The sequence below is a fragment of the Dipodomys merriami genome, unplaced genomic scaffold, assembly GCF_024711535.1.
Source record: "Dipodomys merriami isolate MVZ:Mamm:240054 unplaced genomic scaffold, mDipMer1.0.p SCAF_7, whole genome shotgun sequence".
In the NCBI taxonomy this organism is placed as follows: Eukaryota; Metazoa; Chordata; class Mammalia; order Rodentia; family Heteromyidae; genus Dipodomys; species Dipodomys merriami.
The window spans coordinates 40,246,573-40,272,347 of record NW_027206290.1 but is presented as its reverse complement, the minus strand read 5'-3'; the positions used below and the strand labels follow the sequence as shown (position 1 = coordinate 40,272,347).

General features: G+C 45.3%; 1 protein-coding gene across 8 annotated transcripts in view; it reads left to right on the top strand.

Moving 5' to 3' along the window:
- The window catches only part of Spag17 (sperm associated antigen 17), a 127,926-nt gene that overhangs the window by 96,765 nt on the left and 5,386 nt on the right, over nt 1–25,775 (top strand). For 3 of the 8 annotated variants that reach the window (XM_070006446.1, XM_070006447.1, XM_070006443.1), the window contains 19 exons: nt 795–939; nt 1,136–1,290; nt 1,596–1,784; nt 2,410–2,555; nt 2,818–2,948; nt 3,810–3,937; nt 5,937–6,119; nt 6,731–6,844; nt 7,882–7,927; nt 9,597–9,696; nt 9,893–9,940; nt 11,824–11,923; nt 12,820–12,922; nt 13,811–13,942; nt 16,991–17,127; nt 17,239–17,423; nt 17,917–17,977; nt 21,341–21,485; nt 23,302–23,446. In XM_070006446.1, coding sequence (XP_069862547.1) covers nt 795–939; nt 1,136–1,290; nt 1,596–1,784; nt 2,410–2,555; nt 2,818–2,948; nt 3,810–3,937; nt 5,937–6,119; nt 6,731–6,844; nt 7,882–7,927; nt 9,597–9,696; nt 9,893–9,940; nt 11,824–11,923; nt 12,820–12,922; nt 13,811–13,942; nt 16,991–17,127; nt 17,239–17,423; nt 17,917–17,977; nt 21,341–21,485; nt 23,302–23,441 — 2,388 coding nt within the window. In that variant the 3' untranslated portion in view covers nt 23,442–23,446. Of the gene's footprint in view, nt 1–794; nt 940–1,135; nt 1,291–1,595; nt 1,785–2,409; nt 2,556–2,817; nt 2,949–3,809; nt 3,938–5,936; nt 6,120–6,730; nt 6,845–7,881; nt 7,928–9,596; nt 9,697–9,892; nt 9,941–11,823; nt 11,924–12,819; nt 12,923–13,577; nt 13,653–13,810; nt 13,943–16,990; nt 17,128–17,238; nt 17,424–17,545; nt 17,794–17,916; nt 17,978–21,340; nt 21,486–23,301; nt 23,447–25,244; nt 25,325–25,775 lie in introns of those variants that run through there. The other 5 variants (XM_070006444.1, XR_011368688.1, XM_070006445.1 and 2 more) reach the window with 5 other exon arrangements.

The window sequence follows — 25,775 nt, the reverse complement described above, 5'->3', positions numbered from 1 at the left end:
CAGCACAGAGGAGTGTACACGCATGTGTGGACCAGCATGGCAGAGGGCAGCTGCAGCCTCTCCAGTCTCCATACTGTTCAGCGGCCTGGAGGCCTAGCACCTATGAGCCAACTCATAGCCCCACCACCCAGGGATGCCCTGCAGAGGATCTTAACACTCTACCTGCCAAGAGTAGAGTTTTCCCCAATATTCGAGCTGATCCACCAGTCCTGATGGAACCAAACGTGTCCTGCCTCTTACCAAAGCAATTGTTCTAACTTCTCTAAGCCTCAGCCTCCGCTTCCTCATCTGTTAGATTTAATGGGGTACTTTCTGCCTCAATAATGTGGAAAGTGGTAGTTTGGATAGATAAGCTAAAAAACTTTCCCTTGTTTTGGTTTGTTGTCGTCTGTATGCTTGTTGTGTCAGTACTGGGGTTTGAATCAGTGCCTGGGTGCTATTTCCTAGCTTTTTTTGCTCAAAGTTCCAATCAAAGCTGATGCTCTATCACTTGAGCCACAGACCCACTTCTAGTTTTTTGCTGGTTAAGAGTCTCCCAGACTTTCTTACCTGGGCTGGTTTTACACTGTGACCCTCAGATCTCAGCCTCCTGGGTATCTAGGATTACAGGTGTGACCCTCAGATCTCAGCCTCCTGAGTAGCTAGAATTACGGGCAGGAGCCACCCAGTGCCAAGCTCAGAAACGTTCCTTTATCACTCAACTCTCAGGACGGTGAGGATGTGGCCTCTGAACTCTTGGGGCTGAGTCAGGATGAGCAGGAGCCAAGTGAGTGAGCTCTGCCTTGTATGCTCAGGTGATGACCACTCGAGAAGACAAGGTGGTCATTGTGCAAAAGAAGGATGGCACTCGGATAGTGGACCACGCCGACGGCACCAGAATCACCACCTTCTATCAAGTGTATGAAGACTGCGACCCCCCTTCCCACGATCAAGAAATGAGTACGTTTTCTTGTCAGACACGTAACCACGAGAAAGGTAGACTCTTCACACCTGAACAATGCACATACACACTCATTTTTTAAAAAGACTTATGCAGTCTAAACCTGGGTCTATTAGAACCTTGAATTATTATTGTTATTATCATTATTGATATCATCAGCTTGACGCTGTTGTCTAACCTTTGCTCTGCCCGTAGCTGACAGTCCGGGATCTGTCACACGGAAGGTGAAGTGCATGCGGGTAGAAAGCCTGCACCATGCCACTGTCATCACAAACTGCGAGGACAGCAGCTGCTGTGCCACCTTTGGGGATGGGACATCCATCATTGCAAAGCCACAGGGCACCTACAAGGTAGGTCCTTGCCTGCCCCAGGCCCATGACTCCCACCGACCACCCTAGCTATGCTGGAGGCTGAGTTCTGATGATGGAGCTTCAAGGTCAGCCCAGGGCAGGAAAGCCTGAGGGACTCTTATCTCCAGTTAGGCACCAAAAAGCTGGAAGTGGAGATGTGGCTCAACTGGTAGAGCGGTGCTGGCTTTGAGCAGCAAAAGCTCAGCAGAAGTACGAGGCCCTGAGTTCAAATCCCAGTACTAGCACCAGAAAAAAAACAAAACCTTGTTTTTAAATGTTTTCCTGTCTTTTGTTTCCCCTTGCAGGTGTTGCCCCCCAACACGGGCTGTCTTTATATCGACAGAGATTGTTCGGCCACGTACTTCCACGAAGCGAGCAGCAATATCTACCATCCTTTCCAGAAGCGCGAGCAGCTCCGGGCCAGCCGGTACATCATGAAGCACACATCTGAGGTGCTCTGTGAGGTCATGGACCCTGAGGGAAACGTCTTCCAGGTACAGAGCCCCCGGACCTCAAGAGTGGTGGCCTCCTCAGCCATCAGGTGACATCAGAGTGGACATGTGTCTCCCCTACCCTGGGGCCATGGATGTACTTTGTGTTCATACTTTGGCCAGAAATTATCCATGTCAATATCTTTGCTTTTTCCAGTCACTGTGTGTGTGTGTGTCTGTCTGTCTCTATGTCTGTCTGTCCATCCTGGAGTTTGAACTCTGTCCCTGGGCTCTATCCCTGAGCTTTTTGTGCTCAAGGCTAGCACTCTACCACTTGAGCCACAGCTCCACCTTGGGTTTCATTGGAGATTAAGAGTCTCAAGGACTTTTTCTTCTCTGGTTGGTTTCAAACCTCAGTCCTCAGATCTCAGCCTCCTGAGCAGCTAGGATGACAGGCGCGAGCCAGTGGTGCCTAGCTCCTACTCACTTCCTAACAAATGTGTTCCAGTTGGTTCTTATAGCCAGTGTACAGTTCACAAGTAGAACCGAGCTGCGGGTTTTCACCTTTAGGAACACAGTTTAGAATCAGGCTGATACTGATCTTCCCAGTTCTCAGACAGGAAGTGGAGAAGTGGACTGTTGTGGTGCTTGACTTCTCATTCAGTTACTCGTGTACTTTTTCTCCTAGGTCATGGCTGACGGGACAGCCTCAACTATGTTGCCTGAAAAAAAACTGGAAGAGGAGTTGAATATACAGACTGAGGGCTATGAGAGTTTATCATCGGTTCACCTGGAAAGGAATCATATGCAAATCTATGGGGAGCATGTCCCAAGGTAAAAGAAGAAGAATATTATGACTTTTCTGGGGGGAAGGGGATTTATCAGGGAGAAATGACGGAGGGAGAGAGAGAGAGAGAGAGAGAGAGAGAGAGAGAGAGAGAGAGAGAGAGAGAGAGAGAAAGAGAGAGTTCCCACTTCCCATGCAGGAAACAGGAGTTAAAGACTGCACAACTTCGATTCCCAATTCCAAAGTTGATAGAACAAGCATTTTCGCTAGACCCTTTGCAGTGATTTTGCCTGTTGCATCCCTGAACAGGTTTTTTGTTATCTATGCCAACGGATCAGGGCTGGAACTCCTGCGGGACAGCGACATCGAGGAATACCTGTCCTTGGCCTATGGAGATTCGACCTCAGTGGTTCTCCACGAGCCCATTCAGGAGCAGCCCGGTACGCAGCGCCCCCTGCTGCCCCTGTGGTGCTCGATCACACTGCACGCTGCCCCATCCACCCAGGCTTTCTAGCGTCTCCCCTGGTCTCCTGTTGCAACTTCCCTGCCCTCTGCCATCCACCTGCCTCTCTGTCTCTCTGTGGCTGTTCGAATTTGTGTTTACATCTTGCTATTTCTCAAGCCACAATGTTGGAAGTGAATTTCACAAGGCAGCCACCACTCAGGGGAAGCAAGCTGATGACACACGCTCAAAATGCACTCCTCCGGTGCCTTCACTAAGACAATCACACGGTGCGGCCTGAGCATGAATTCTACGCTAGGCAGATTTGTACCTGCGTTGTCTGTGAGTTCACAGACAACTTTGTTAACTTGAAAAGGTTGCTTTAGTGAAATTGAATATAAAAAGAATAGAAATATAAGTAGGGAATATGTTTTATCTGGGCACTGGTGGCTTATGCCTATAATCCTAGCTACTCCGGCAGACAAATCCAAGAGATTCTTGTCTCCAGTTAACCAGCAAAAAGCTAGAAATGAAGTGTGATTCAAGTGATAAGAATACTAGCTTTAAGTGAAAAAGTCAAGAGACAGCACCTAGGCCTTGAGTTCAAGCCCAGGTACAGACACACAGACACACACACAATTTATTGAAATAATTAGAAGTACGTGGATGTGGCTGTTGAGGGCTATGAAGTGACAATGAAGTTTTCTAGGCAAACAGCCTCACCTGGTTTGATTACAAGGTCCTACCTCAAAATCACTGCAACTCACTAACCTTTCTGTGGTAGTTCCCAAGTGTTTGCTGACTTTAGTGAACGCTGCTGAATGGGTCAGGATAATTCTGGTACCTGTCTCTGAGCCAGGCACCCTGAGCATCACCGTCCTGCGTCCCTTCCACGAAGGATCACCGTGGCTGCTGAAGAAGGAATTAGACAGTGTGGTTCCGCCCAATCTCTGCTCAAGGCCGTGGGACACCTTCCCCTCAGTGGAGGTATGCACCTTGCTTTGTACTCACTCGATTTGCATATCCAGCCGTGGACCGGAGTCTCTGGTCCTCTCCCACATACTCATGTATTTTCACCCTACTCTAAGTTGCTCATGGACTTAAGATTTCAAGATTTTTGACATTTGTAGATAGACTACGGAATTTTAGAGGAATGTGTCTGGCTGATTTCAGTTTTATCCTTTATTCAATATATTACAAGCTTGAACATCTTCCTATAATATTATTCTAACTTACCCATGATGCACCTCGCTCCTCTCCTGCCATGGAATTAGGATTACTACATAATTCCCTCGCCTTTTTTAGACTCTGTGTGTGTGTGTGTGTGTGTGTGTGTGTGTGTGTGTGTGTGTGTGTGTGTGTGTGTGTGTGTGTGTGTGTGTGTGTGTGTATGTGTGTGTGTAGGCCAGAACGGAGGCTTGAACTCCAGGCCTGCACACTGTCTCTAAACTTTTCAGCTCAATGCTGGCATTCCGCCGCCTGAGACACACCTTCACTCCCAACTTTTTGCCGGTTAATTGGAAAGTCTCACAGACTTCCTGCCAGGGATGGCTTTGAACAGCAATTCTCAGATGTTAGCCTCCTGGGTAGCTAGGATTACAGGCTGAGCCAACTGGAAATTCCTGTTTTTCTCCTTGCAGTTTGAGGCCAGTTCATGCAGGTACAAGACCCTATCTGAAACACAAACTAAATAGTCAAAAGAACTGGGGATACGGTGTAAGTGGTAAAGTCCTGAATTCAATCTCCAGGAAAAAAAGAAAGGAAGGAAGGAAGGGAGGGAGGGAGGGAAGGAGAGAGGGAGGGAGAGAGGGAGGTAGAGAGGGAGGGAGGGAGGGAGGGAGGAAGGAAAGAATGAAAGAAAGAAAGAAAGAAAGAAAGAAAGAAAGAAAGAAAGAAAGAAAGAAAGAAAGAAAGAAAGAAAAGATTGAAAGAAAGGAGAGGGAGGGGTGGGAGGGAGAGAGAAGGGAAAGAACAGGAGAGGAAAAAGGAGAGGAAAAGAGAAGGAAGGAAAGAGGAAGGGAAAGGAAAGATTCCACATTCTTGGATACATACTCATAAAAAGGATACCTTTTCTGTATTGTTTTCTATTTGTAGTTTGTGAAGGGCAAGGATCTCTCTCTCTCTCACTCTTTCTCTCTCTCTCTCTCTCCTCCCCACCTCCCCCCCAATGAGTGGGTCATTCCCAGGTATGTAGATGCTGCTTTTTCTGGAAGCATGGCTTCTTTTCCTGGGCGGTCAAGGACGGCTGGTGTGGCTTGGCACCCCTGCCCTCACTTTGTGTCTGTCTCCTTTGCTACCTAAAACTGTGGGCCACTGCTGCTCGGCTGTGCCCTCTGCACGGGCCTCCTGTGAAGGGCACTCACCTCAGACGGCTAATCCTCCCCCCCGGTGCTGAAGGCACCTGGACAAGGGAAACTAAGACATGTGTGAGACGTGGTGGGCATGCTGTAACCTTCAGATTGCCAGCAACCAACTCTTACAACTTCTTGTCCACATCGACCAGATGACATCTCCACATCTCCTCACTGCCTCGAAGCAACCAACTCCAGCCGCCCAGGTGTTCCCTGATTCCCCATATTCATCACAGCGATCAGGACCACCGGGACGGACCACCAAGCCCCTGGTCACAGTCAAGCCCTCCTCCCCAAGGCAGCAGCAACTCCTTTTGTTCCAAGGGCTCTTCATGGCTGATCCACCCAACCTCGCTTCCATCATGGCTGCTCAACTCTGGCTTCCATTCCTTTCCCTCTGTAACCCCAATTTCTTGTTAGGTTCTTAGGGGCCAGGCTTGTCTCCCAGTGTGGCCACACAGAGCAGCAGATTTCTTTCTTCCTTCTTTGCTTTTGCCATTTTGTTCTGGGACTGAGGGCCATACACAGTCCCTATAACAACTCCTAGCACAGCAGCATAGCAACACCATCACCCAGGAAACCAAGGAAAAGCCATTGCCCATGCAGTCTGAATTCTTGCTTTGTTTTGCTGACAGAGAAAAACCCCAGGGCCGCCATTTGGCACACAGATCTGGAAAGGCCTCTGCATGGAGACGAAGCAGCTGGTGAGTGTGCCCGCACCCGTGCTCAAGGGCCCCGATGTGCTCCAGATCCGCCAGTTCTTCCAGCATGAGGTCATAAAGGACGAGGTGAAGCTGAAGCTGCAGGTTTCCCTGAAGGTAAGGAGACCCGGACCACATGCAACCAGGAGAGCCAGACGCCAGTGGATCCTTCCTGCCGATTCCCAGAACCTCAAAATGATCTCACCCCACCAATATTTAGGGCCACATATGAATGTCAGACATCCGGGGGAAGGCTGAGAGACAGACATAGAAATAATTAATATTCTGCAGGCTCACGCCTGTCAGGAAGCTGAGATCTGAGGATCACAGTGTGAAGCTAGTCCTGGTAGGGCAGTCGATGAGACTCTCACCTCCAGTTAACCAGCAGAAAACCAGAGTGGGAAGTGTGGCTCAAGTGGCTCCAGTCTTGAGAGAAAAAGCCAAGAAAAAGCATGGAGTCCTGAGCTCAAATCCCACTACCGACCCAACACACACACACACACACACACACACACACACACACACACACACACACAGCGCTACACTTGTGGACTTTTATTGTTAATGACCTACTAAGAAAAGGGCTCACCAGAAGGCTTGACAAGTAACTGCTGGTTGAGCAGTGTGAACTCCATACTGAATCTTTTGGTAGAATTTCAAGTGGATATTTACTCTGTTGGTGTCTCACCTTATTATTGATTGGTATTTGTTTTATTCTACTGATGTAGGACTACATAAACCATATTCTAAAGAAAGAAGATGAGCTACAGGAGATGACAGTCAAGGATTCCAGAACAGAAGAGGAGAGAGGCAACGCTGCAGACCTCCTCAGGCTAGTTATGGTGAGCAAAAACTCTATACACCATTGAGTCAATATTACCCTAAAGAATAGCCATATATATATTTATTTTTTATTTTTTTTGCTAGTCCTAGTCCAGGGTCTGGGTACTGTCCCTGAGCTGCTGCTTTTTTTTTTGCTCAAGAATAGCACTCTGCTATTGAGTCACAGCACCATTTCCAGCCTTTTCTGTGTATGTGGTACTGAGGAATTGAACCCAGGGCTTCATGCATGCTAGGGAAGCGCTCTACCACTAGGCCACATTCCTAGTCCAGCATTTCTTTCTCCCTATATTTCCTTATTCCTTTGAAAATAACTTACACTCTTATTTAGAATTACTGCTCAAGGCTGGTGCTCTACCATACCCCCCACTTACATGATTTCCATTTTTAAAGTTGCTAGGTAAAGCCAGGCACCAGTGGCTCACGACTGTAATCCTAGCTACTCAGGAGGCTGAGATCTGAGGATCATGCTCAGGCAGAAAAATCCATGTGATTCTTACCTCCAATTACCCAGCAAAAAGGCACCAGTGCAAGTGAAACTCAGCGAGTAGAACCCCAGCTTTCAGTGAAGAAGCTGAGAGAGAGCTGAGGCTCTGAGCTCAAGGCTCAGTTACCAGCACAGACACACACTAAAATTTGCCAAGTAAAAGGAATGACCAAAAATGCAAGTAAACAATATATTGGCATTAAAAACTAATTCATTTTAGAGTTATTTTCATTTAGAAAATCAATGTAGGGGGCTGGGAAGTTGGCTCAGTGGTAGAGTGCTTGCCTTGCATGCCTGAGGCCCTGGGTTCGATTCCTCAGCACCACATAAGCAAAAAGAAAAAAGCCGGAAGTGGCGCTGTGGCTCAAGTGGTAGAGCATTAGCCTTGAGCTGAAGAGCTGAGGGACAGCACCCAGGCCCAGACTTCAGGGCCCATGACCGGACCCAAAAAAAAAAAAAAAAAGGAAAATCAATGTAGGTCCCACTGCTTCTGAACAGAGTGGCTTTTGTGTGAATTGTAATCCTTACCACGTAATTCTGTCTTCCTTCCAGTCTTTCCCTAAAACAGAGGAAACTACAAAAGCTACTGCTACTGAAGGTAACTTTTTCTGTAATACAAAATATCATTACAAATTCCAAAAAGTAATCTTAAATGCACTTCATTATTCTCTGATTCTTCTGTTCCTGCATTGGCCATGTTGTACTTTGGCGGTTTAAGTATTATTGTGTCTAAGAGAGCCTCAAAAACCATGGTTGTTTAATGAATGAAAGATGCTCTTTGACTTTTATGTTGACATCAGTCATTTAGCAACATAGCTAACATAAACAGTCAACTAGCCAAAAACTCATCCTCTGAATACATACATAACATTTCCAAGCAACCATACAGTTATGATCCCAGCACCTGTGCTACTCTGCACTCACTCTTACAAGGTCTCATTAAAGTCCCTTGCTCAGAACCCAGCAACATGGTTTCACTGTGTCGCAACATGGAGGCCACTGCCTTCATCAGCCTCCAGACAAGGCCTTGTTGCCGGTCCCATCCAGCACACAGTGTGACAGCTGGAAAAGCTTCGATATCATTTATATAAACATATGCTTACACATCCAAGAGAGGTGAGCAATGAAGTTGGTCAACCTCTGTCCTCCATGTTTAACGGGTCAGAGGGCATTAGCTTGGCAGTTTTCCGTGCGGAACAAAGGGCACATTCTAAGGGTCTGGTCACAGGAAGCTGGGGAGCAGGAAGCACACACACAGCTCATCCTGTGGAAGTGGTGCTGTGGCTCAAGTGGTGGAGTACAAAGAGGCTTGGGGACAGTAGCCCAGGCCCTGAGTTCAAGCCCCAGGACTGTCTTTTGACAGGATCACCACCAAACATTCAGAATCCTGCATCTTTACTCACACACCTCTGATCATGTAAAGTAATCTTTATTCAAATAAATTCCAAGAAAGGGAAACAAGAGGTATTTTTCTTTTCTTTCTGTCTTGTTTGTTCATTTGTCTGTCTTTGGGAGGGTAAGGGGAGCAATGAAGGAACAAATGCAGCAGTGGTATTCACTGGATACTATGCTGAAAATGAACTCTACACTTGTGGGTGGGGACAGGAGGGAAAAACAGAGAGCAAGAGGAATGACATGTCCAAAAAGAAATGTACTCATTACCTGATTTATGTCACTGTAACCGCTCTGTATATTACCTTTATTATGACAATTAAAAAATTATAAGGCAAGCAAACAAGGCAGGATTTCTCTACTGGCATCCGGCATTCACATACACACACACATACACACACATACACACTTCCTGTACCCAGTCATAACCTTCAGGGGGCTCTATGGTCCCACACTTGGTGTGTCTTCCACAGTCCTGGTGGGTCTTTTTAGTTTGTGCTGTGTTTATTGTCTGTGTAAAGTTTTCTCCTCTTTGTGTGTGGGTGTCGGTATTGGGACTTGAACTCAGGAAGGACCTTGTACTGTCCCTTTGTTTTTTCACTCAAGGCTGGCACTCTACCACTTGAGCCACAACTCCTCTTCAGATTTTTTGCTGGCTAACTAGAGATAAGAGTCTCAGAGACTTTTCTGCCAGGACTGGCTTCAAACTGTGATCCTCAGATCTCAGCCTCCTGAGTAACTAGGATGACAGGCATGAGCCACTGGTGCCTGGCAATTATAGTTTCTTCAAAATATTTCAGTGGAGTAACTGTGATCTGATTTTGTATTAGGCTGTAAAGAAATTAGAATAAATATTCAATGCATGCATTTTCAAGTTGCAGCCCACCTAGCTGATTTATACAAGAAATCACTGACTTCTGTTCCACCATGTCCGTCAGAAACATTTACGAAAGATTTTTTTGAAAAGAAATGGAGGTAAGCTCATCCACAATTACGTTTTAATTAGTGACAGTTATACGGTGATGAAGGGAGAGATGGGAGGGTCGTGACAAGTGACACCCAGCTCCGAATTCACCGACTTCCCCGCCCTTCTCTCCCGTGCTCACAGTCTATCTCACACTTGAGAGCCTCATTCCTGAATTTGCACATCCTGTCTTTTCTTCTCCCATAGGAACACAGAATCAGGAAAGCACTGGAGAGAAAAACTAGAAAAACAGAGGTAATTATTATTATTATTATTATTTTGTCGGTCATGGGGCTTGAACTCAGCCTGGGCGCTGTCCCTCAGCTCTTCAGCTCAAGGCTAGTGCTCTACTACTTGAGCCAAAGCACCACTTCTGGTTTTCTGGTGGTTCATTGGTGATAAGAGTCTTCTGGACTTTCCTGCCTGGGCTGGCTTTGAACTGCGATCTTCAGATTTCTGCCTCCTGAAGGTAGGATGACAGGTGTGAGCCACCATCACCTGGCAAACAGAGGCAATTCTACAATATGAGGAGCCAGAGTCATAGACTCTTAGAGTTGGTGGGCTATAAAGTCCTATTGTAAGGCTCCTGGCCTCTACAACATTGCTCTCGTGTGTGTGTGTGTGTGTGTGTGTGTGTGTGTGTGCGCGCGCGTGCGTGCGCACACACACACACTTGCATACACTGCTACTAGGGTTTGAACTCAGAGCCTAGGTGCTGTCCCTTAGCTTTTCACTTAGAGCCTAGGTGCTGTCCCTTAGCTTTTCACTCAAGGCTTGTCCCTCTACAACTAGAGCCACAGCTCCACTTCTGACTATTTGCTGGTAATTTGGAAATAAAAGTCTCACAGATTTTCCAGCCCAGGCTGGCTTCAAACCTCGATCCTCAGACCTCAGCCTCCTGAGCAGCTGGGATGACAGGTGGCCCCGGGGGTTGTTGAAATGAGATGCCTGGTCCATCTTCAGGTCCTGCTTCAGGTCAGGCCATCCTGAACAGGGGTACTCATATTCAAGGGAAAGTATCTCCAGTCAACTATGGTTTGGTTACTAATAGACTGTAGTGTGCTGGTGGGTTATTTCACCTCCAGCAAAGCTATCTCTGGGATTGCAGATTTCTTGTGTATAAAATCGTGGGAAAGATCGAACCACTAAATAACTAAAGCTTCTTTCAACTCTCAGTACGGCCCACTGGCTTCCTAGTAGGTATAGAGAACATGCCATGCTTGGGTAGTGGTATTGTTTGGAATAGGTAATTTGGCCTATTTGAAACTTGTTGTATTTTTCATGTGTGCTGGTTCTGGGGCTTGAATTCAGGGTCTGGTCACTCTTCCTTGGCTTTTGCACTCAAGGCTGGCCCTCTACCATGTGAGCCACAGCTCTACTTCCAGCTTTTGGGTGGTAAATGGGGGAGATAAGAGTCTCATAGACTTTTCTGCCCAGGCTGGCTATGAACCATGATCCTCAGATCTCAACCTCCTGAGTAGCTAAGAGTACAGGTGTGAGCCACCAGCACGTGACTATTTTATTTATTTATTTTGTCAGTTGTGGGGCATGAGCACTTAGCTCAGATTTGATATTTTGGCTCTAAAAGTGGGACTATGTTGCATCCAGTGACTTCAACCCATACCTCACTGGTCTTAGGCTGCCTATTGCCTTCCTGAAGGATTCTGGCATTACAAAGAGAGCACTACAATGATAACTTATATTTTACTTTATAACCATTTCTCAGGTTTGGGTGTCTGTTACCACTCCAAGTGAAATTACGAAAACAAGTACATTCTAGCTTTCATTTAAACGTTAGAGAACAGAAGACCTTCAAAGGTTCAGACATTGTAAAAACATCCCTTTGGTCATTTATCATGAATGACTGAAATAAAAATCAAAATATATCAAGATATTATGATTTTCAGTCTTATATCACAGTCAGATTTTCAAATCAGCGTATGTGATTCCGTTTCATAAGTAGAAAATGAACTCAAATAGTTGAACAACAAACAAAAAAGTATAAAGCATTTATTCTTACCTGTTACACTGTCAACAATTGCATTGATTTTTCTGTGGAATTTAGAGCTACTACATAAGCAAATAACATTTTTAATGTCTTGTGTCTCTTTTTTCATTATTATGGAAATATCAACTAGGAGTGAAATTGAGAAAACTAAAAAATACCTAAGGGAAATTAAGGAGAAAACCATAGATCCCTACTTCACAGCTGATTTGGGACTATTATACAAGTCTCAGGTAATAATCGACCTTAACTTCTTTATTAAAGTTGATATGTTGTATAATTTGTAACCTAACTTTCCAGATGTTTAAATCTTTAAGGTTTCAACCTCATGATTAACCCATAACTAACTTTCAAACCCATATTCTCATAGGAATATGATTAGGGGTATTTAATGCCATGTCCTCCTCTACCAGTATATTATGATCACGACCCCTCCACATTTTCTGTTATAAACATCTTTTATCCTCTCCCATGTATTTTAAGGTCTTCTTTGCACTCGTCCCTATCACGATTGTCAGCAATCAAGCCCAGCTTGAGGTCTGTGTTAGAACTGCCACGCCCACAGGTAGCCCCTGGAGATAGAACACTCTCCTGCAGCACTCTTGCCTAGACCTCAGACACTCTCAGCCTTTCCTCATTGCCTGTTCTCAGGAACCTGGAGGCAAAGGGAATATTTTTGTGTTAAGAACACCATTCAACTCAGGAGGCTGAGATCTGAGGATTTTGGTTTGAAGCTCACCCAGGCAGACAGATCCCTGTGATTCTTATCTCCAATTTACCAGCCAAAAGCCAGAAGCAGAGGTGTGGCTCAAGTGGTAGAGCACCAGCCTTGAGCACAAAAACTAAGAGGGAGCATGAGACCCTGCATTCAAGCCCCACTGCCCGCACACATGCATGTATACACACATACACAAAAGGATGCCATGCACGCCAGAGGCTGCCCAAGAAGAACTCACAGGAAATTATGTCCAAATGAACAAAAGCACATTTCAATTCAGAAAGTTAGAGAACTCTATTTTTCAGAGCCTTAAAGACAGGCTTTCAGCGTGGCACAGTGGTGTGACATTTGTGGCAGTTGTCTTTTCAGCCACATGAGTCTAAAATAAGTTTTATGCTTTTTTCCTTTAAGTATAATTATCTGAACAAGCTTTCCAAAAACCTGCCTCCTATCACCAAGAAAGAAGAAAAGACAAGGGAATCGATCAGTCCAGATATATTTGAGCTTCACTCAGGTAATACCTGTGTGTGGTTCTCATTCCTCTCAACCCCACCTGACCCAGGAAAGCCTGGCAGGAGCCTAGAGGAGGCAACAGGTCAAGCAGCTGTCTGTCTTAGCAACAGGTGAAAACAGAATACACTGACACCTGCATAGTACAGGACTGGCTGAGTTACATTACAAAAAAGCCCAGTGCCGGTGACTCACGCCTGTAATTCTAGCTACTCAAAAGCCTGAGATCTGAGGATCGTGCTTTGAGGCCCAACCCATGTAGAAAAGTTCATGAGGGCCTTATCTTTAATTAACCAGCTAAAAGCCAGAAGTAGAGCTGTGGCTCAAGTGGTTGAGTGCCAGCCATAAGTAAAAAAGCTAAGGAAGTAGCACTGTGGTTAAAGTGGTAAAGCACTCGTCTTGAGCTGAATTGCTGAGGGACAGTGCCCAGGCCCAGAGTTCAAGCCCAACGATGGACAAAAAAAAAAAAAGAAAGAAAGAAAAGCTGAGTTGAGTTGAGTTCAAGCCCCAGTACTGGCATGCGCACACATGCACGTGCACACACGCACACACACACATCTCATAGTTACATGGTTATATCTCAGTAACTATTACTATATAAAAACAGAGGTAGATCACCTGACCTCTTCACATACCACAATTGTAGTATTTGGTCACAGGAACCACAAGGACCCAGCCAGCCCTGAGGAATTAAGAACCTTGAAGACAGGCCCCCGTTGGCTAAAGGCCGCACTGTGAGGAACCGGCCTCTTCTTCAGCTCTCTCAGTACAGCGTGAGGAAGGACTCGGTGCATTGCACAGCACACCGTTCCACCCACTCACAACTTAGAGCCACCATCATATAATTATCCAAAACTAGTGTTTTTTTCCATGTCTGTTTTGGGTTTTGTAGGGTCCAGCTCCTCCACAGTCTCAGAACAGGAATCCCTCAATACTTACAGTATCCCCACGTCAATGATCTCAGAGGATACCAAGAGGTCTCCGACCCAGGATGAAAACGACCACCTTACAAGAATCACTGAAGGTACCGCCTGGCAAGCTCGCCCCTCTGCTATGACACTGTGGGGTGTGCCGGGGTGCCGGGGCTGGGGTGCAGTTGGCAGTCATGGGACACCTCCAAAGGACTCAGGATCTATGGAGACTTGCAAGGAAGGCTCAGCATGTCACAGTCACTCCAAAGATATCCAGAGAATGACAAGGCCTTGACTTGGTTGGTTTTGGGTTTTTTTCCTTTTTCAGATTTGCTAATTTTTTTTATTGTGAAAATACAGAGAGGTTACAATTACATGGGCAAGATAATGAGTACATTTCTTATCAAGCATTGTAGCCTCCTCCTTTGTTTCCCCTTCCCATCCCTTCCCATCCTCCCCCCCCCCCACACCAAAGTTGTAAAGTTTGTTTTCAACATAACAACTTGTACATCTCATTGTTGCAATGGGTCCGCCTGTATCCCTATTTAAATGATTTGTTTTTCCCCTTCCCCTCTACAAATTATACCGACATCAAATACAGTGATAGCAGGGGTTATATCGTGCGGGAGGGACATACAAAGCAATAAAGAAATAATCTTATAAATGTGTTAGAAACAAAATCGCATGAAAGAAAAAAAACATTTGAATATATATCTTAGGTTTCATTCCCCTAACATCAACTTATCTGACCTTTTTGCTTGACTCAGACATATACTAGATATTGCAAATAAGGGAAACCATGGGACCTATGTTTCTTTGGGCTTGGCTTACTTCACTTAATTTTTTCCAAGCCTTTCCATTTCCTAACAAATGGGGCAATGTCATTCTTTCTGATGGAGGCATAGAATTCCATTGTATATATATATATATATACCACATTTTCTTGATCCATTCATCTACTGAGGGGCATCTGGGTTGGTTCCATATCTTAGCTATAGTAAATAATGCTGCAATAAACATAGTCGTGCTGGTAGCTTTAGTTTGTGAACATTTGGGTAAATGACCAAAAGTGGGATTGCTGGGTCATAGGGGAGCTCTATGTGGAGTCTTTTGAGGAACCTCCATACTGCTTTCCAAAGTGGTTGAACAAGTTTACACTCCCACCAACAATGCAGTAAAGTCCCTTCTGTCCACATCCCCTCCAGCAGCTGTTGTTATTAGAGTTCTTGATTTTAGCCATTCTAACTGGGGTGAGGTGGTATCTCAATGTTGTTTTGATTTGCATTTCTTGTATAGCTAGGGAAATTGAGCATTTCTTCATGTGTCTATTGGTCATCCTTCTTTCCTCTTCAGAGAAGTTTCTCTTTAAGTCTTTAGCCCACTTATTTATTGGGCAGTTGTTTCTTTGAAGATTTGTTGTTGGGGGATTTAATTTTTTGAGTTTCAGGTATATTTTAGATATGAGACCCTTGTCCCATGTATGGCTAGTGAACATCTTCTCCTAATCCGTGGGCTTTCTATTGATCTTGCTAGCTATGTCCTTTGCCATGCAGAAGCTCTGCAATTTCATGCAATCCCATTTGTCCAACCTTTCTTTGATTTGTTGTGTTTCTGGGTCTCTATTAAGAAAATTTCGGCCTGTGCCAACAAGACCTAGGGTTTCTCCTATTCCATCCTGTAATGTTTTCAGAGTATCTGCTTTGACTACGAGGTCTTTGATCCATTTGGAGTTGATTCAGGTGCAGGGTGATATATAAGGATCTAGCTTTAGTTTTCTACAAGTAGTTAACCAATTTTGCCAGCACCATTTACTGAAGAGGCTGTCTTTCTTCCATTCTATTTTTTTAGCTCCCTTATCGAAGATTAGATGGCTGTAGGTCTGTAGGTTCATTTCTGGTTTTCAATTCTATTCCATTGGTCCTGAAGTCTGTTCTTGTGCCAGTATCAAGCTGTTTTGATTACTATGGCTTTATAGTAGAGTTTGAAATTTGGTATTGATATTCCTCCAGCACTGTTCCTTCTGTTGAGGATCGTTTTTGCTATTCAGGGTCTTTTATTGTTCCATATGAATTTTTGGATTGCCTCTTCTATTTCCTTGAAGAATGAGGTTGGAATTTTGATAGGTATTGCGTTGAATTTGTAGATAGCCTTGGGAAGTATTGCCATTTTCACGATGTTGATCTTTCCAATCCAGGAGCATGGGAGTTTTTGCCACTTTCTAAGTTCTGTTTTGATTTCCTTTTTCAAGTTTTTAAAGTTTCATCATAGAGGTCCTTCACTTCTTTGGTTAAGTTAATTCCTAGGTATTTTATTTTTTGAGGGGCTATAATGAATGGAGTTGCTTTCCTAATTTCAGCCACACTTTTCTCATTGTTGGCATACAGAAAAGCCATTGATTTTTGAGGGTTAATTTTATACCCTGCTACTTATAGAACAGGAGTTTTGCCACAGATATGGGTGAATTTAGAATTTCACTCTGAGCCAGGTGCTTGTGGTTCACGCCTATAATCCTAACTATTCAGGAGGGTGAGATCTCAAGCTGGGCAGAAAAGTCTGTGAGACACTTCCCTTCAATGAACCAGCCAGAGCTGGGAACAGATGTGGGCTCAAATAGTAGAGTATCAGCTTTGAGTAATAAGCCAGGTAAAAGCTCAAGACCTTGAGCTCAAGTCCCAGTACTGACAAGAAAGAATGTTTTAAAGACATGTAACAATAATATCAGAAAAGAAAAAAAATTAGGTGAGAGAGAAGGGCAGGATGACATTCTATAATGTACCAGAAATTTGTGGGATTTTTTTTAAAGTTTTATTCAGACATCACAGGGAGATTTTAAGTAGGAAGTTTTGCCAAGCACATGCCAGGGCCCTGAATTCAAATCCCATTACTACTCCTCCTTCACACACACACACCCCAAAAAAGGTGGCACTTAACAGCATCTGCACTGCTCACCTCACGGGGCTGCGGTGAGGATCAGTCTTGGGTAATACTAGTAAAATCGCTTACAAAATGTACATATATAAGATGAGGATTAAAAAAAGGCTTCATTCCTTTAAAAGCAAAGAAGCCATGTTTCCAAACTGTTTAATATTCCTGTAGACTCCAGGAGAACCTCAAATCTTAGAAAAATCCATGTGACATAATTTCAACTTTTTCTCTACCAGAAATGGAATCTTCTGAGACCTGGAAAATCCCAACCCAGTCATTATTGCAGGACGTGGCAGGACAAGCAAGGAAAGAAAAAGTGAGGCTGCCCCACTACCTGCTGAGCTCCAAGACCAAGAGTAAGCCTCTTGGAAAGGTAAGAATAGACTTGATTCCCAGAACCAGGCAGGCTCTTCCACAACCCTTGGCCTTGGAGGAGCTAGGATGACAGGCATGGTTGTTTCTATTCATGTGTTCTTCCCCAAAGATCCATGACTGTGTCGGGGGCAAAGTGAACACATCCTCCATCGCCTCAGCCGTCAAGAACAACGCCAAGGCCTCCCCTTTCGGGTTCTATCTTCTGCCACCATCGGTGAAGTTTGGAGTGCTGAAAGAAGGACAAACCTACGCTGCCACAGTAAAGCTCCAGAATATCGGCGTGGACTTCTGCAGGTGAGCCTCTGGCCCGCATCCTGTACCATGCGTGCTCCGTGGTGGGGCTCTGGACATGGACATAAGCAAGTGCATGCTCGATCCTAACCATGCCTTCATCTCCATCCTTCCTTTCCACTCAGGGGAGATAAGAGTCTCATGGATATTCCTGTCCTGGTTGGCTTCAAACTGTGATCCTCAGACCTCAGCCTCCTAAGTAGTAGCTAGGATTGCGGGTGTGAGCCCCTCCCCCCAGCTACTTCCTGTCTGGAAAGGGTTGAAATTGGTCGCAGTCATCTTCATGCTGATGAGAATGGTCGTCAGAAAGACAGTTATGAAACAAGCCCTAAGTTTGTCTCTCAATTGAACAGGAAGGCTGATTTTCCAGAAGGTACAGACTTCGTTCCAGTGTAGTGAATACGAGCAACTTCCTAATTCTGTGAAGATCTCAGTGTGTTCAGTGCTTCTGTTTTTCACGATGGCACAAGTTTACTTCTATCTTTTTTCCTGGTAGGTTTAGAGTGAAGCAGCCCCCACCCAGCACTGGACTGAAAGTGACTTACAAGCCCGGACCAGTAAGTGCAGCATGTGTGCATGTGCATGTGTGTGTGTATGCATGTGAGGGCGCTCGCTTGCACAGGTGTGCGTGCTTCCAGTGGAGGGGGTGTAAGTTAATCTACCACTCTGGTTAAGCCACGTGGAATTACAATACTTCTACTATCATAAGCAAAGGATTTTGAGCCAGGCACCAGTGGCTCAGGCCTTTCATCCTAGCTACTCAGGAGGCTGAGATCTAAGGATCATGATTTAAAGCCAGCCCGGGCAAGAAAGTCTGTGAGACTCTTATCTCCAATTAACTACCAGAAAACCAAAAGTGGTGCTGTGGCTCAAGTGGTAGAACGCTCACCTTGAGCTGAATTGCTGAGGGACAGTGCCTAGGCCTAGAGTGCCCCATGACTGACTTTCCCCCCACCCCCAAAAAAAGATTTTGATAAAACATACAGCTTGATGTTTGCCACTCGGTAGAAGAACCATGGCTTTGTATCTCCAAGATGCTGGCTGCAGCTCCATCCACTCAGCTGCCCTCCACGCAGTCTCACACAACTATGTGAAAGTTACTTTGTGGCCAGGTGCCAAAGGTTCACCTGTAACCCTAGCCACTCAGAGAGCTGAGGATAAAAGTCCAAAGCCAGCCAGAGCAGGAAAATCCATGAGCCTTTTATCTCCCATTAACCAGCAAAAAGCTAGAAGTAGAATTGTGGCTTAAGGGTACTGTGCTTGCCTTGAGTGGAAAAAGCTGAGCAAGAGCAGAAGGCTCTAAGATGGAGCCCTAGCCCCAGCACAGGAGAGAGCAACTACTCGTCCTGGGCGGGAGTGATGGGAGCCTCAGGGGTGCAGCGGCAGGGGTGACTGGTCTGGGGAGAGCCCACCGTGCTCCCTGGCCTGACAGTCTCAAAGCACTGCCAAAGCCTTCTCTTACCCACACAAGGGGCTCGGTGCAGGTCGCCGTTGCTTAGTGCAGTTGGTGGTTAGCGCTATGACCCTTGGCTTTCCTCATCTTCAAACAAGGGCACATTCAGGGCATGCTCTTCCCCGCGTGCAGCTCGGCTCTGGCCTGGACCTCAGAATTCAACAGTGTGCCGGCAGAGATGGCAAGGAGAACATGCACGTGGACACCAAAACCACGCACTCAGGGTGCCTCTTGGAAATCATTTATCACTGGGCTGCGTCAAGATTTCAGAATCTTTCCAATATAAAGCAACCCCCCCCCATCCCCCCAAAATCAAACCCTTCCTCCCCTGCTCTTGGAAGTTAGTAGATCTCATTTTAATCTAAAGTAAGATCATGCCAAAAGCTGCAGTAACTGTTGGATCAACCTTCCTGTGCATTAAAAACTCAGTACGTGTTCTTTGAACTCACTCTAGATGGTTATTGGTTTTGATTTTCCTTTCCTCTTTTGGACAGTAGGTTTGGGCTCTGATAAGAAATATAATGTATAGTCTTCTCTGTATGTAAATCTAACCAGTGTTCGGTTTGGTTAGCTGCCAGTGCTAAATGAATGTGCTCAGAGCCCCAGCAAAGCTGCACTGTGGCGGTGTCCAGCTCCCTTGGGGACTTTTCATTATTACACAGGCAGCCCTGTGTGATGGTTGGGCTTGGAGGACAGGGCATCTGATTTCTTCCTGAACATTGATTTTTAAAAAGGGGGGGGGGGGACAACATTTTTAAATCTTATTATTTATAAAATACTGAAAAAACTGAATATAAATAAAATACTGAAAAAAGCCAATTGCTTTCCATGTGCTAATTTCTCATGGTTTTTCTTTTTTCACATAACTGCTCCCAAGTATGTTTTTTAACCCCCTCATCCCTTACCCAAAGGCAATAGTAATAGTTGGCTAGGGTTCTCTGCACAGACCAGGACAAGAAGCCTGTGCCTTGCTATGTTTTATTATCAGGTTTTTTTCTTTGCTTGTTTGAACCTCTCAGTGCACCTTCCAGACCTCAACAGCTTAGCGTACGCGTGCACTCTGTCCCCACTTGCCGGCTTTGTCCCTTGCTACCTCCTGTGTTAAAAATGCTGAAGACCAAGGAGTGGGGTGAGGAAGTCCAGAGGATTCTCCTGGCCTCCTCCTGTTTTTTTGTTTTGTTTTGTTGGTCGTGCAGCTTGCACTCTGGGCCTGAGCACTGTCCCTCAGCGCTTCAGCTCAAGGTGAGCACTCTACCACTTGAGCCACAGCACCACTTCCAGTTTTCTGGTATTTAATTGGAAATAAGAGTCTCACAGACAGGCTGGGAAGGTGGCTCAGTGTAGAGCACTTGCCTTGCATGCATGAGGCCCTGGGTTCAATTCCTGAGCACCACTAAGCAAAAAGAAAAAAGCTAGAAGTGGCGCTATGGTTCTAGTGGTACAGCGCTAGCCTTGAGCTGAAGAGCTGAGGGACAGCGCCCAGGCCCAGAGTTCAGGCCCCATGACTGGACACCCCCCCCCAAAAAAAAACAAAAGTGTCTCACAGACTTTCCTGCCTGGGTGGGCTGGCTTTGAACCTCGATCCTCAGATGTCAACCTCCTGAGTAGCTAGGATTACAAGTGTGAGCCGCAGGCGCCTGACTCGTCATTTGTTTTAAGATTAAATTTATATTTTTAGATGACGTTTACCTTCATAAATATATATACATACACATAATGTATTCTAACTTACTGCTGACAGTATCTTACTAATTTTTGCAATTGTATTATCTTTAAGTAGTTGTAGGTCTTCATCTGTAAGGTTGCCAGGAGAAAGTTACTACTGACCATCAAGAAGTAGCAACCACTCTGGGTGTTCCCAACGCCTGTCTTCCATGCCACCTCTACACCCTGGCACTTAGCTTCCCTCTGCCTTTCCCAAATAGCACCTGGTTCACCTGTGTGCCCTTGGTAGCTTCCCATCACTGGGACAAAGTACTGAGGTGACAACTGAAAGAGAAGGAAGGTCTGTTTTTGGCTCAGACTCAGGGTTTAGTGCCTGAACATGTGACTTCCTGCTTCTGCCCGTGGGGCCAGGAGGCAGAACACCAGAGCGGGAGCACACGACACAGCCAGCCTCTCCACACAGGAAGCAGACAGAGGGCCAGACACACTCCTAAATGACGATCCTTCCTCTCAGCTGGGCCCTCCTCCCAGCGCCCACACCCGGTCCTGACTGCACACACAGGGGCGCGGCCTTTGGGATGACTTGCAGACCAGAGCACAACATCCTTCCACAGTTTCTAGTGGGTTTCCACTTACTGCACGGGATTGTACCGAACCTAGGAAATCATTCTGCCACAGTGCTTCCCATTTCTTAATGCCAAGCTTAGGTACAAGGAAGCTGAAGTGACTTCCCAAATTACTGTGAAAACCCAGGATTTGAACTCACCTAGCTCTGACTGTAACTCTGCCTTCTGTCTCACAGGTGGCGGCTGGTTTGCAGGCAGAGCTGAAGGTGGAGCTCTTCGCCACGGCCATAGGGGAGGAAGGAGCCAAAGGAACCGCCCACATCTCTCACAATATTGAAATTATGACGGAGCACCATGTCCTGCTCCTGCCTGTGGAAGCAAATATCCTTTCAGGTTCAGTCCAAGCAATCAGAAGCGGGACAGCCTCCAAAATCTGAGACTTAAATCGCACAGGACAAAGTCCATGTCTTTATTCAGTATTTAAAAGCATCTAGCTGTATCTAAAAGATACCTGGCTCCTAGCACATTAATAGCAACTAAAAGTCAGGCAGTTATCAATGCTGTACTGTAAGCTAGCTACGGGGAGATCAGGCAATCGGAATATCTTAGTCATTGAAAACTCTCATCTCCACAGGCAACAGTGGTTCTTCCTACAATCCTAGTTACTCAGGAGGCTGAGATCTTAGGATACTGGCTCCAAGCCAGTCAGGTTTGAAGAGATTTTTCTTTAATTAACCAGCAAAATAAAGCAGGTTGTGGGGCTGTGGCTCATGTGGGAGAGCACCAGTCTTGAGTAAAAAAGTCAAATGAGACTGAGGCCCTGAATTCAAGTCCCAGGATGGGCATAAAGTATAACCAGTACCCTTTGTTTTAGGAAGTAGGGATAAAGCAATTAACAAAAGACAAAGCTCTACCTTTACATAGCTTATACTCAAGTGAGGAGACAGCGCACAAAGTGAAATATAACAAGGGTCAGAACAATGTAGGGATGGAGGGGTTGCCAGTGTTAAGAAGGGAAAAGTATAAAATAGTGTGACCTTTATGTATTTTTTAAAAAGTAATGTTGTTTTTATTTTTTGCATGTACTGGGATTTGAACCCACGGCCTGTTAGTTGTTGGGCTTGAACTCTGGGCCTGGCCACTGTCTCTCAGCAATTCAGCTCAAGGCAAGCGCTCTACCGCTTGAGCCACAGGGCCACTTCCAGCCTTTTCAGCTTATGTGGTGCTGAGGAATTGAACCCAGGGCCTCATGCATGCAAGGCAAGCACTCAACCACTGAGCCACCTTGCCAGCCCCTGGGCCTTACAATCTTGCATGGCTTTTCACATTGAAGGCTAGCACTCTACCACTTGAGCCATAGCTCCAATTCCAGCTTTTTGCTGGTTTATTGCAGATGAATCTCCTAAGACATTTGTGCCCAGGCTGGTCATGAACCTCCACCTTAAGATCCAGCCTCCTAAGATTATAAGTATGAGCCACCAGCACCCAGCATGACACATTCCACAGAAACATAGGAACTAGCCTGAGAACTATTTCCCTCTGGGGATGAAGCAAAGCCCCGCCACCTAGGAAACATTCTGATCCACCCACCACTGAATTACGGGTCTTGGCCAGAGAATCCTCTTGAATTTATGCTAAAAGATGCACTTATGATCATCTTACTCTTCCCTTGCTGATAAGACACTGTCAGGTAGGCAAAGGCATGGTGGTGGCTTGCTGCAGAAAGGACAGAGGTACAAAGAAGAGAAACCCCCAAAAGGCATCCCAAGACATCTCTGTACATCCTGAGACCCCAGACTCCATGCAGGTAGCATCCTGTTGGACACACGAAGTTACCCAGCAAGGTTGCTAACCATGAAAACTCTTGAGTTTAAAATGTTACCTGGGGCTGGGAGCCAACGGCTTATGCCTGTAATCCTAGCTACTCGAAAGGCTGAGATCTGAGGATCAGGGTTCAAAGCCAGCCCAGGCAGTAAAGTCCATGAGACTCTTACCTCCAATAAACCACTGTGGCTCAAATGGTAGAGCGCTAGTCTTGAGCTGAGCTAGTCTTGAGCTCTTCAAGCTGAGCAACAGTGCCCAAGCCCAGAGTTCAAGCCCCACAACTGGCAAAAAACTAAACAAAAAAATGTTACCTGGATTTTGTATCTACAAGTCATTTAGTCAGGAAAATCATAGTCCTTAATGAGGATCTCACCAGTTTTAACCAGCAGTAACTATGATAATCACCAAAAGGATTTTCCCAGGGGAAAAAAAAATCCCATGGTCCAAAAGACTTCCACGATTTCTTCTTCTGCACTTGGAGTGTTCATGTCTCGGAAGGTTTCTCAACAGTAGACCCAGTAAGTCATAGATGGTAATCTGTCAACCACTCAAATCTAAAATGACTCACTCTGAATAAATGAAAATATCGGCTTTCAGTAACAGCAAGTTGCTCTTTCTCTATATATGTTCATTATAAATAACATGTTAACTATATAATTTATAACTAGGTATATATAATTCTATGTAATGTTAAATATATATCTTACATAGTAAAATCAATCTTCATGTTATATATTGTGTACTATTGCATTGTATATTTCTAGAAACACATTTATTTATAGCAAAACTAATCTTCTACTTAAGACAGATTTTAGCAAATTTTCCATTTCCTAGTTTAGAAGAAACAGGCCAGAAACTAAATGCAAGAAGCAAACCCACATTTTGTGATTAAGTTTATTTTTAATGTGTACATACATGTATGTGCTGGTACTGGAGTTTGAACTCAGGACCTTGCTCTCACTTATTTTTGTGTGCAAAGCCTGTACTCTACAACCTGAGCCACAGATCCATTTCCCACTTTTGGCTGCTTTATTGGAGATGAGTCTGATTGGTCTGCTGGGCTGCCTCAGATCTAAGGGTCACGGCTCACACGCTGTCTTAGTTGTGCTGATCAAAGGTAACCTTACTCTCCACATAGCAGCAGCACATACGTGAACTCCGAGGTATCCCCTCTGGACTTGGAGATGCAGTTAAGCCAGTGGTTTCCAAACTTTTTGGACCTAAGACTCCTTTTTTATTATTAAAAACTATTGAGGATTACAGTGAAGTTTTTGTAGGTGAAATCTATTCCTATTTACTCAATTAGAATTCAAACTGAGGGGCTGGGAAGGTGGCTCAGTGGTAGAGTGTTTGCCTTGCATCCATGAGGGCTTGGAGCTGTGGCTCAAGTGGTAGAGTGTTCACCTTGAGCTGAAGAGATGTGGGAGGCCCAGAGTTCAAACCCTGCAATTAACAAAAAAAATAAAATAGCCAAGCCCTGGTGGCTCATGCCTGCAATCCTACTCAGGAGGCTGAGATCTGAGGATCATGGTTTAAATCCAGCCAGGGCAGGAAAGTCCGTGTGACCTCATACCTTCAATAAACCACTCGGAAAACTGGAAATGGTGCTATGGCTCAAATGGTAGAGCGTTAACCTTAAGCTGAAGAGCTGAGGGACAACACTCAGGCCCAGCATTCAAACCCCATGACCGACAAAAAAATAAATAAATTCAAACTGGGGAAAATGTAATTCTCTGAAACAAATAATGAGCCCACCATCCTGATCTTAATAACATCCTTAATCAAAACTATTTTCCCCCAATGAAGAGTGAAATTAGACAGTCTCACCAATCTCTTTAGCATGTGGCCAGATGGGACATAGCTGAATTCTCTCTCCTCGCTCTGTTATATGTCTGTTTTCTCCTCCTTACAATAGTGCTGTCAGAGAATCAGAGTCCCTAGAGAGCCTACCTTGTGTCCATGAGAAACAGCAATGTCTCCTATGTTTTTCCCTGCTGTCTTAATGACGTACCACAAGCCAGGTACCTTAAAGCAGGATGAGGCTAAAGCTGCAAGTTGTGACAGGGCTGGTTCCTCTGGCCTCCTACAGGAGGTGTGGCTGACGTGCTACATCCCCTAGCCTCAACTGCAAAGGCTGAGGAAGGGCGGGGGCGGGGAGCCCCAATTCCAGCACAAAAGAACTAGAAAATATTAATGGGGAATTATTCATCTAATGCTCTGAGGCATAAATCCAGCAAGTACAAACAGGATATGGATTTAATCTCTCTTTGCATCATGAATTTCAAGATATTTAAGTAATTCATCTCATGATGGCAGGGATTCGTGCCAAAACTGAAGACTGATTCCCCGGACATCACCGGAGACCATCAGGCTATCCGCTGTCTGTCCACCCTCGCCTTTCCAGAGCTATCTTGGGAACCGCCAAAACTCATTCTTTATCGTTACAATGCCCAATGGTAACACCACCACACCCCCTACCTCACGCCAGTAATTGTGTCATGACTTACAGGTCTGGGATTTGGGACACAAGTCTCCATCCAAGCCACATACAAAACTAGCATCTCTGAGCCAGAGAAAATGTTGGCAACCTAACTGAGTAACTTGGATGAAGGAGATTCATAGAAAGATAAGAGAACCATCTGAAAGATGCAGGAACTATGAATAGACCTGTAACAAATAATCCAAATTAGTAATTTAAAAATCTCCTGCCTCGAAAGTCCATTGTTCAGAGGTGTTTCTCCCAACCTTTTTCTAGAACATTCCTACCTTTCAAAATTCCTATCATGTAGACAGATGCCACACAAAGTATACCAGTCACCTAGACACCACTGCATTACTGAGAGAACT